The sequence below is a fragment of the Lepeophtheirus salmonis genome, chromosome Z (assembly GCF_016086655.4).
Source record: "Lepeophtheirus salmonis chromosome Z, UVic_Lsal_1.4, whole genome shotgun sequence".
NCBI lineage: Eukaryota > Metazoa > Arthropoda > Copepoda > Siphonostomatoida > Caligidae > Lepeophtheirus > Lepeophtheirus salmonis.
The window spans coordinates 9945945-9957687 of NC_092584.1; the positions used below are offsets into that span (position 1 = coordinate 9945945).

Consider the following 11743-nt stretch of genomic DNA (forward strand, 5'->3'; position numbering starts at 1 on the left):
CATAACGTAATAATCAAAATACAAAAATTGTTTCCTGGGTTATTGTAGTCAGGAAGGAGGACTGAGAGGAGGTTATTATTCAACATGACTTGTACCTTGTTTTTAAGTCCTTTGGTAATATGGATCACAATTATTCCAAAATACTATGTTCTTTCTTCGAATAACCTTACTGGTAAGATACAGCATACAAGGTTTACCGGACAGGAAATCAAATATTTTGAATATAGAATGAGGGTACTAGGAAAACTGGTTGGAGAAAATTGCCCGTTAGGAAAACGGCTTGAGAGAAAATTGTCCGTATTTCGTTCAAACTTAGTGATTAATCATAACAATATTATTTATAACAAATATCTAAACATAATAGTTTGTACAACGTCCAATGGAGAACCTTCAAGTGTGAGTAATATTATTGCAATAACATTTCCACGCATTTAAAAAAAAAAAATCAATCCAATCTTTTAAGAAATGGATCGAGGGATTGGTAATGAGGGGGGAGGATAAATACTTGGGACCTCTTAAAATATGGTTGAATAGCATCCGCTCTTGGATTGGACCGAGGATAGTATGGGATTGCTAAAAAAAACACCAATTCATCAAATATAATCCCACACTACACCTGAGACACTGGGCAATCTGTGGGCATAGAGTATTCAACCATATTTTAAGAGACCCTAAGCTATTTAATCCTCCCCCACTTGAAGGTACTCCCTTAGGGGATGGAACAAACAAATGTTTTTAGATATTTGTCATAAATAATATTGTTATTATTCAGCATGATGTTTGAACAAAATACGGGCAATTTTCCTCATTCGCAATCTTCCACGGGCAATTTTCTCAAGGGCAGTTTTCCGTGCACTTATAATGAGTTATTATCAGAGCTCCTCAGTAGTTGAAAGTAGACACTAGCCAAGAAACAAAACAAGCAGGGAACCTTTGGCCCGTAACCCGCCATTTGCTATAACTTTATAATCCATTATTCATGGTCAAGTAATAGGTTTCACATTACCCACTCTGCCCAACGGAATAAGAACAGCTGACTATGAGGAAACGACAAATTATCATTGGGGATTTTTCGGGGATGAAAGATCCATGGAAGTGAAGGGGCCCTTTCAATTTGGAAAAGGACTAAATTTATACGAAGGACAAGTTAGTTCATTTATCTATTTTACATCTTGAATTATAGAGTGTTTTCATGTGACGTCTGCATTTTTGATGTTGGTCATTTAGAGGGCTTAAATAATGAAGTTTTATATGAATGGAAACCATTTTTTCATTAATATTGACTATGAAATGTCAAAATGGGGGCAACAATAAACCTTACTGTTTATCAAAAATATCTATTGGATAATTCCTAAAATGTATTAAAAATATGCTATTGCATCAAGAGCTTCCGCATGATTATATGTTACGGTCAATGTGGAAAATCAGGCATTTTGCAAAATACCCGGGCAATCTATGAAATTTAAAATAGAGAAGTCAATAGTAATTTTAACTTCATTTACATTGCCAAGTGAAATGATTCGGGGTAATTTGATTATTAAACAATTTTTTTCTATGCAATTTGATGATTAAGGATTTGATTATGATAAAATTTAATTCAAAGCAATTTGATAATCTAATGCAGGGATCTCCAACCTGTGGATCGTAGGCTACATTGCAACCAGCCTAATGTTTAGGTGTGGCCTATTTTTCATTCTTACTTCAAGTAGTATTTTTTTAGCAATATTGGTGATTTATCATTAATAATCGTGGAACGCTTATAATACGTACAAACATTAAAAAATAGGTTGTAATCTATCGTTACTTTAAATTACCAAATTGTTGGCAAGGAATGGTTTAATAATCAAATTACAAAAAATAACTTCATCTGACAATGTAGCTCTAACGGGCATTTTGCACATTGCCGACTCTAATGGATGGGTATTTTTAGCATTGCCCGTAACATTTATATATACCTTTTTTTTTTTTTTTGAAAGTGCTTGGATTTTGAATTTTATAAAATTTAAAATTTTTTTAGAAAACAAAATTCAAAAAGTAAATTTCATCTAATAAAAAATTGGAAATTTTTTTTCTAATTTTAAACTTTCTCAAAATTAATTTCAAAAATCCACAGCTATTAACAAAAAATATTTTATTTATATTTATTAAAAATCCCCAAATGTTTGAATAAAACTTAATTTTTTAGAAAAATAATTCATAAAATCACCGCTGTTGACATAGAATTCAATTTCATATTTTAAATGTTTTTTCAAAAAATTTTAAAAATTATATTTTCTCCAAAAAAAAATTCAAAGATCCACAGCTACTCACATAAAATTATACTGTTTTTTCGAAAAAAAATGTCATATATTCATTTTTTTTGCGAAAAAAATTTCAAAAATCAAATTTTCTAGTAAAAAGTAATCATCCCTTTATTTGGGGAGGGGGGTGGGGGACTACAGTCCTTCAAGCCCACTCCTGCGGACGCCGCTGTACATCATTGTGTAATCTTATGTCCATATTGAAGACAATAAATTAACTATTATAATGTAAGGAACATGGTATTTTGATCAAAAAAAAAAAATATATATATAATATTACAAATCCAGCCATTTCAAAAAGGATTTTCAGTACATTTAAATCATAAATTATTCAAGTATCACTGTTTATCCATACACATAAATTAGTATTCAATGCAGTTGTAAAGTATTCTTTATTCTAAAGTCATTTGATGTGTTTTATCAAGATTGATAGTGAATGTGTACATTTTATGCAGTAAAAATAAGCCCAAAATATCTTGAAGTATTATGCAATCAATGACGCCAGTGAAAACTGTTTACAAAAACATCAAATGCAGACGTAATTTTCTATTATTTTAATTCTATATACATATAGTGTTCCCTCAAGGAAGGATTTCAAAAACCAGGAGATGGATGCATCAAAAATTTACGTGAATGTTCGAAAGGTTTTAGCATGTCTGTCTTTGTGAAAATATCGTATACTCCGTCTATTTCAATGCTTAAATCAACCAAAGATAATATGGAATACCTCATGAGTACTGGAGGAGAAGTTGGCCGCTCTGGAGCCTCAATATTTATGAAAGGAACAACTATTGGTGGGCTTGTTTCACTTGGGGATGAATATTGGAATGTGGTGGCCGAAGGCTTGCTTCCTCATCCAAATGTTTGGACCAACATTGGTATAACATGGGAAATGCCTACCTTTAGCACGGAAAAAGAGTATCTGGATAAGTTGAAAAATAATCAGAGTCTTGGTGGACTTCAGGTTTAGTTTAAGTCCTTCAATCCAGAGTCCATCTTTTTTATAAATATTTCTTTTAAATCGTACAATAGTTGTTTCTGGATACTGAGAGAGTGGCTTTTTCCTTACTGAATCGAACCTGCTATTCAACAGAGATACAAAGTAATGACTGCACAGATAAAATTGATAAGGTCCTTTCTCCTCTGAATCCACCACGACTGACTCTTGGATGCCATGCTACTTCACAAGAAGGAAGAAATAAAGGGAATATCAAGAGAGACATATCCTTTGATGAACCTGCTATTTGGACCAAAGCTCTTAGAAGGAATGAACAGATTTATCTATGGGGAGGTTATAAAAAGTCTTTGGAAAACATGCTTTTTTCGGAGAAAATGGACTGGATGAGTCATGTTCAAATAAGAGATCAAAGGGAATTAGAGTCCGCTTCATCCATTTTAATGACCTTAATAAATGAAAATCGTAACAATACTCAAATTGAGGAGCAATCAAATAAGGAATCTGATATGACAATCCTTGAAAAGGTGATCAAAATCATGAATAAAATATTAGATACAGAGTCACTCAAAGGCATGAAGTTAAACAGACGGGATCTTGAAATTATACTTGGATCCATTATTCCATTTCCCACCGTCATTAATTTAAAGAAAAGTGATTTGGCTCCGGACTGGAATAGACTACATATGAATAGCAGCAAACCGGATGCTCATAAGCTAAGAGAAAGAATAGAAAATTACCTTTTAGAGTCCTTGGAGTGTCGTAATTTAAAAAACGAGGCTCAATGGAGAGAACAAGAATTTCTCGTTTCACATCTTGAGTTGCGGAATCAGTACCTTGTTTTATCCGAAATGCATAATGTTCCATATGATTTCGATGATACTCTGACTCCGGACTATGTCAAATACTATTCATCAGATAACTACGCCATTCAATTGATGTCCGTGTCCATTGGGGTGCTGGAGAAACGAAGTTTGTTTCAAAGAAATACATTCCAGTTTCCACATTGGGATTTGCCAGCTTGGGAAAAGGCGAGGAAGTTATGGGGAGAAACCGTGGAGCCAGCAGAATCCGTGAAAATCCCTTTGATAATAACTGACAAGGACTGTAACCCATCTAAGAGAGATATGATTAACTACGCATTGAGTGTCTATGATACTTTTCCAGACTCAGAAAATAAGAATCCAAGGTGAGGGCTTTAGATGTATAGGTTTGGGCAGCAAAACGTGGACTCTAGAGGTTCCTTTAGGAATCCTTCGATATTTTGTCATAAGTATATATTTTTTAAACTTGTATACAAGACCTTTACTAACTTGGTCACTTAACAGCCGTTTTCACCTCGCTGGAAGTCCTTGAAGGAGTAAATGACAAACTCTTTGGGTAAGTTATACCACAGAACCGCTATGGCGACCTTCAGTGAGCCCACATTTGAATGTGGAATGTTGTATTTTCCCTCTCCAAAATGCCCCATGCAGCAAAGTCCAGCGGGGTCAAATCTTGCAAGAAAGAGGGTTAGATATATTTTCGTCTTTACCTCTCGAGACTCCTTTATCAGAACATTACCAGAAGGTGGTGTGGGATCCTTGTGTATCAGGACATTTCCAAGTCTCCCTCCACGACCCTCCTAACGCCCCTATTAGCTACGGAAAAGTCGTTGGCGAAGCGATTAATCAATTTGGGGGAGTCCTCCTTTATCTTCTTCTACAGGGAGGACAGGAACACCGGATCCCTCTTTAAATTTTGCCCCCCACTTCCTGATTTCCTGAAGAGGTCTTCTCCATCATTCTTCGTCTTGGTCACCTCGAAAATGAGGGCCCTGGAGTACTTCAGAGTGTCCATAATCCTATCCACTCCAACTTCAGCCTCAAGGAGATCTGATATACTCTGCCCTTTGTCTTTTTGTTCACTCATGATGACAAGATAACGTAATACTTATTCACGTTTGTTTATTCACAAAGGATGGTTGAACCAGAATGTGAAAAAATAATCAGTAAGCCTTCCTATATTAATGAAAAAATCAATATTAATTAACAATCCATGTTTACTGCCCAACTATGCAAATAATCTTTTTGTAAAGAATACATCTTTCTTTCTCTTTTTTTTTTTTGCAGCTATTTCATAACGAATAAAGCTCTTCTAATCAGTCGAGTATTTTCACTAAAAATATCTCATAGTCCATTTATTAAAGGAAAGAGCCCATGTCCATTAAATGAAGAACATTTGAACATTCTTGTAACACTCAGCCACAAGATCCCCTTAATTCAATCCCTTGTATTTCAAAAGAATCCTCTTAAAACCCGAATTAAATCTATTCATTGTGCCGTTTGGAATAAACACATCGGCATAAATGGAGGTTGGGACATAGAAAACATTCGTATCCTCTACTCCGATGAAATTTTATCTAATTGCATTGCAAGCAAAATTGGTATGTATGTACACGCAAAGCCAGTTTTAGCGTGAGCAGGGCCTGAAACAAACATTATACCCACCTTTATAAACATTTCTTTTTCATGAATACAAATACCCCCAAGCAAGAACAAAGCTTGCAGGAAGTACCCCCTAAAACCGGCCATGCTTACAAGGAAAATTTTATAATGGTTAAATAATAGATTATAATGTACTCTTTTAGGAACGTACGGCATACTAGCTCAGTTATATGATGAACCTTCACTCACGCCTGATCCAGTTTGGCTCCTAATCTTCAAATATTTGGGCCATATATTGTCCATCTTATCCCTGATATTTTTCATAGGAGGTATGGTCTTTTCAAGAGCTGATTGGGATATGTTTCAGTGTCTGAGTCTGAGTATTGCATCTGGACTTATGGGAGGACATCTCTTCATGCTCTTCTCTGAATTGGAAATTGTGAGGCAGAATTTGTGCCCCTGCTCCATTGCTGGATTGAGTATACTCCTTTTCTACGTAGCCTCTGCAGTGGGTATTCTGCTGAAATCCTATGCTCTACTTGAAGCAATTACAGTTGGAATCATTCGTGGACGAACTCTAAACTATTTGACAATATCATGGGGATGTGGTGTTGCATTACTGGGCTATATGTTGGCTATGCAGGGAGAAGAGATGGGCCTGGGACCGAGGTGTATGATTAGCCATTTACCAGACGTACAATGGATATTTTTTTGGACCTATGATGTTCATCAGCATGGTGGGTTTTGTATCCTTCATTACTATCCATCAATTCCTCTTAATTTTAATGTACAATTACTTAGGTTAGTTTATTTATCATGATCATTGTCCCTGTAATGTTTCGTCCCAAGTGATCAAAAAGGACAATCTAGCAGATGAAATAGAGTCAATGTCAAAAGGCTTTGGAATATTTGCTTTCGTTTTTGCTCTTACATGGTGTTGGAGCCCGATGACTTTCATAAGTAGTTTATATGGTCAGGGACCCGACTTTTATTCAGCATTCCAAGTCATGAATGCTCTAATTGGCCTCTTTTTCTTCATTTTTGACGGACTGGTAACGAATAAGAACAGAGTTCTTCTATATGGAAAAAGCAAGGACAGAGTAAGAAGTCTTAACGGGACATGAATGTTCTTTATTTAACAGTACAGTTGTAAATTCTAAACACTTGGTATATTACAAAAAAAAATGAGATCGTCACACTGATAATTTAAAAATTGTTTCAAAAGAGAGCAGACTAGCTGTCTTAACGTATACGGCACCTCAACGCCGTATTTTGAGAGAAATAAGGTGCATCTAGGAAGCTATCAGAAGGTAATAAGTAGTCACAGAAACATCGAAGACTATAATATTCTTAAAGGCCAGAATACCGCCCTAGTTCTAGCCATAAACGATGCCAGCTAGCGATCCGCAGTTGTTTATTTTTACGACTCTGCGGGAAGCTTCCGGGAAACCAAAGCTTTTGGATTCCGGGGGAAGTATGGTTGCAAAGATATCGTTTGTTCGATCATTTCACTTGGAGGAAAAATAACGAGCTTGTTCTTGTTTCAAAATCCCACATTAATGGGAGGATTGGTTATTAGAATTGAATTTTTGATTTTATTAGCATAAACTTCAAGGTACTACAAGACTATGGAAATAAACAGAGGCATCTGTAGAATTAAATATATATTTCTTTTTTTTTTTTTTTTGGGGGAGACCTTAATTTTTTGAAAAAAAATCAAAAAATGTAATTTTTTTTAATATTGTGGAAAAAATTTGCAATATAAAATTTTTGGAAGAAAAAAAAAAAATTCACAGCTCTTTATAACAAAAATTCAAAAATTATACTTCAAAAAATTTTTTAAATTTTTTTTGAAAAATTCAAAAAGCTTAAATTTAAAAAAAAAATATTAAATTTAATATTTGAATTTTTTGGAAAAAAAATCAAATATTAAATTTTCCAATAAAAGGAAAAATTCCTTAATTTTATTTATTTTTGGGGGATGGAGGCTAAATCCCCTCCATCCCACCCCTGTGGACCCCTTGCCTTATATAGAAAGGAATAGGCAGAAATTACCCTGTTGTCGATCTCAATTTTACTCAGAGAAAAATCAAGGAATAATTATAACTCCCCAATTTCGATGTTCTCCGTTCTAGAATTAATTAATGATGACATGCACTTTTGGAAAATAAAAAACCCACTCAGATTCCCAAGTACAAAAAATTATGCAGGGTAGAAAATGTTTAGGATTTAAACCTTGATTTAATAGTTTATAGAGCCTTTTGATGACCACGACGGCCTCAAGGCACCTTCTGAAGGCTAGGCACGTCTTTGCAATGTAATCTTTGGACATATCGGTCAAGTGTTCATTTACGTTGGTTTTTTGGAGATAAAGTTAATCTACCAGGTGTAACGTTGAAATCTGAAAAATATATACTTTCAACTTTATTGGGATATATTTATGTCGCTACAGGACATGTACAAAAAATATTTGAAGACCACCTGTAACGCTATATTGTCAACTCTAATCATTGATTTGGCGCCTTTTGATGACCACGACGGCCTCAAGACACCTTCTGAAGGCTGTAATCTTTGAATATATCGGTCAAGTGTTCATTTACGTTGGTTTTTTTAGAGATAAATTTTAAAAATCCATAGGTTTACAAAGAAAAGATCAAATATTACATTTTTTAGTAATAAGCAAAAATTACAGCCCCTCCAACCCGCACCCTGCGGACACCCCTATGGTAGCTTTCATGGTCATTATGTTTTCGTGCCTAAGAGTACAGTCCCTGCACTTTAAAAGCTTCCAGAAGGTGTAGTCCAAAGGGATGACGTAGGGTGAATACGGGTGCCATATATTTTTGTCCATAAATTGATATGATTGCTCAACATCTTTGAACAGCTTTGACAGTGTGTGCACGAGCACCGTCTTCCTGAAAGACCACACTATCATCTGGCAATTTAGCTCAAAACCACGGGAGGAAGTGCACCTCCGGATTTTATTTCCTGTATAAAGAAGTGCAAGTGATCTTCAGGTGAGTGTCACGCTCAGACGCCATTTTCTTGATAACTTAAAGAAAGATAAACAAATTATTTTTTTACACATTGTTATGAAATGTTCAACGTGCCTCACTTTACTTATGTTTGTCTCTTAAAAACTCAACAAAACCTCTCAATTTGACAATAATCCTCATGTTCAGATTTCAACGTAGCACTCGATAACGCCGCGCCTACTTGCCAATTAAAGATTTAAACACAATACATGACAAGTTGTTTTTCTTAATAATTATTCGTTTACTACTATAGCTAAATACAATGGCGCCACCTTACAAATGATAATACTTTTCAGTTTGTCCAAACAACCATTTGCATATGATTCCTCTCAATACTAATGATTAATTTACTTATTTTTCAGAAAGAGCAAATGTTGAAATTGGCGAGCACATACTTTAAGAACCCAAAGTCAAACTAATGTTTCACAATTTTATATACTATGTACATAAATAAACTGTTCTTTACAAAATGTATAATTAAATTGCAAATAAAGTCTCTTTTCAAAAGAGTAGTATTATGAGTTTGAATTTAGCACGGAGGCGTAATATTACAAAGTCATTCAAGTAAATCCGGACCACCTTTAACTACAGCCTGATTACTAAGGGAATCAAGTAGAGGTTTTAAATTCTACTTACATGTTCTAATATTATGAAAGAAAAATTCATTCAATGAGTGCGCACATCTTTGCCAATCATTCACTTGATGCGAGGCCTAAATAGTTTATAGGTCTGAACCATATCCGCTCTGCCACTTATTTTTCCGCTCCTATAGATGTATTTGAATTTGACAACTCTTTATGATTGTAATTAAATTCAATATATTTCAAGTTCAAGTGTGCCTTACGATTTGTGACAACCAAACATTATTTGCAATAGCTTATGGTAATCCACTGAAACCACTGTTTTAGGGGACATGTATTTTCGAGGTTTCAGGAGCTATTATCCAGTTAAGCCTGATAATTAGCTTGTGCTTGAAGAAAGGTGTCTCAAGTTTTTTTGTAGACTAATGCTTGCTTGAGATCTTATGTCAATTTACTTCATAAAGATATAAGAAAATCGTATTTCAGTTGGGAAAATTCATTTACAAAAAAAAAAAGATTATTCTTTCAACTTTAATTTCACAAAGGAAGGAGAGCTGGGTGTGTCTTCAGGGGAACCGATAGCTGAGTCTTCTTAAAGTGGCCAGCTATATGAGAGTCAGACTCGCATCCAAAACAGCAGAGAGTAACAGATCCGGCATGGAAAAAAAGATTTTTTGCTGATCTTGAGACATAACTTCAACCCTCTATTCTTTGAATCTTTAAAATTATTCTTCATCTTTCTAATTTTTTTGATGTCATCTCATAAGAGGCAAGATTAATGGAAATACATGGTTAGACCATCATTTAATCGGGATTGCTCTAATTTTCAATTTCATGTATTGTACCGATTGCTGGGCAAGACAGGCAAATTTTGACAAAACATACAACTCATCAAAGTCTATAACGTCACTATTGCTAGAACTTTCAATTTGATATATGGTAGCGACTGCTCGGTTAGAAAGACAGATTTTGACAAAACAGGCAACGACTCATACACTATGACGTCAATATTAAAAACATTGGTGGAAGTCAAAAATGCATCGTACATGCGTTATGTTATAACCTTACATTTCTATTAACCTTGAGAAGAGGTAGAAACAGACGAAGTTAACAAAGTTTTATCACTCTTCTAAAGGATGAGCTTGCTCCCAGTCTCACTCGTTATTTAAAACAATGAGCAAGGTTAAGAATTTGGAGTGTCGCTCAATTGACCTCCACTTTCAAGATAAGTGTGCCTATTTCTACTCAATTAATTAATCAACCCCAGAGGTTTAGTGGACCAATCAAATATTCTATGCCTTTTTATCGCTTGTGTGGGTAGCTCTCAGGATAGTTTAGACACTTCCTCTTACAGTTGCATTCACAGAAACGAAGCTCTAACTTGCGATTAACATAAATGGTGTAGTTGACCAAAGGTTAAAAGCCCTAGAACGATTTTTTGTATGAGTTGGCGAGAATATATTGATTCACTCTGTTGAATCAATGATACAACTTAACCTTTGTCAAATGGTATTATAAATCGCCAAATAACCAATGATATATGAAGTTTTTGGTCACTAATCCTGTTTTGTTTGGATATATAATATCTCAATAGCGCCGCTCACTAATACTTTGTAAACTGGCAAATCCATTTTTCTTAAATTTAAACGAATGCCAAACAGAAAGAAACTAACGGATCGGGCTGAAAGTTGCGTGTGATCTTCCAAAAGATGCTACTAATTATACATAACATCTATACCAACCAGTAGTCCCCTCTCTTGGACTTTGCACGGACATTTCAAACTACCCTCGTAAATGAGTAAAAATTAAAACGATTTTATCGTTCTTTTAAAATGATGAACGCACTCTCGCTTGTTATTTAAAGCTGATCACGCTCTCATTGAAGAGTTTTGAGCACCGCTCACTTATTCTTTGTCACATTTTATACCATCCTAGCTATAAATGAAAATATCCTTATCAAACTCGGAGTAATTCCTGCCTTTATTCTGGGTGGATTAGGAATGGGATTTGTCTGTATAGTCTACTTTCCCATGATTTGGTTTCTGGAAATTTTTTGAAAAAAAAAAAAATCCAGAAAGTAAAATGTTTTGAAAAAAAATTTTACAAAATATTTCGAAGTTTAATTCCCATTATTAAATTTTTTTAAAAAATCCAAAAAATAAAATGTTTTGTAACAAAATTTCACAAAATATTTTACAATTTAATTCCCATTATTAAATTTCTTTAAAAAATCCCAAAAATAAAATATTTTGGACAAAAATTTTTCAAAATATTTCACAGTTTAATTCCCATTATTAAGTTTTTGGAAAAAAATTTTAAAAAAAATCAAAAATTTTTTACAAAAAAATAGTAAAAAATTCAAAAAATGACATTTTTTGCGGAAAACAAACTTTCAAATATTCAATTTTTTGAATTTTTTTACCAAATTCATAGCAATTCGAAATCT

General features: G+C 34.2%; 1 protein-coding gene across 2 annotated transcripts; it reads left to right on the top strand.

The window, feature by feature from the left end:
• Positions 1 to 41: 41 nt before the first annotated feature.
• On the top strand, positions 42 to 9228 carry LOC139907305 (uncharacterized). 2 transcript variants are annotated; one of them, XM_071893671.1, is made up of 8 exons: positions 42 to 172; positions 989 to 1146; positions 2875 to 3264; positions 3333 to 4444; positions 5367 to 5680; positions 5885 to 6418; positions 6483 to 6781; positions 9079 to 9228. In XM_071893671.1, the coding sequence occupies exons 1-7, from the start codon at positions 85 to 87 to the stop codon at positions 6485 to 6487; spliced, it is 2601 nt and encodes an 866-aa protein (XP_071749772.1). In that variant the 5' UTR covers positions 42 to 84; the 3' UTR covers positions 6488 to 6781; positions 9079 to 9228. The 2 variants fall into 2 exon arrangements, with proteins under 2 accessions (XP_071749772.1, XP_071749773.1); XM_071893672.1 differs by having other exon boundaries at positions 995 to 1146.
• Positions 9229 to 11743: the final 2515 nt, after the last annotated feature.

What these genes read in the sequence shown, in the direction of transcription:
- LOC139907305 (XM_071893671.1), top strand. Translation starts at nt 85, where the DNA reads ATGACTTGTACCTTGTTTTTAAGTCCTTTGGTAATATGGATCACAATT. An exon ending in TAAATTTATACGAAGGACAA is followed by an intron (nt 1,147 to 2,874) that starts GTTAGTTCATTT and finishes ATATACATATAG; the next exon opens with TGTTCCCTCAAGGAAGGATT. An exon ending in AGAGTCTTGGTGGACTTCAG is followed by an intron (nt 3,265 to 3,332) that starts GTTTAGTTTAAG and finishes ATCGTACAATAG; the next exon opens with TTGTTTCTGGATACTGAGAG.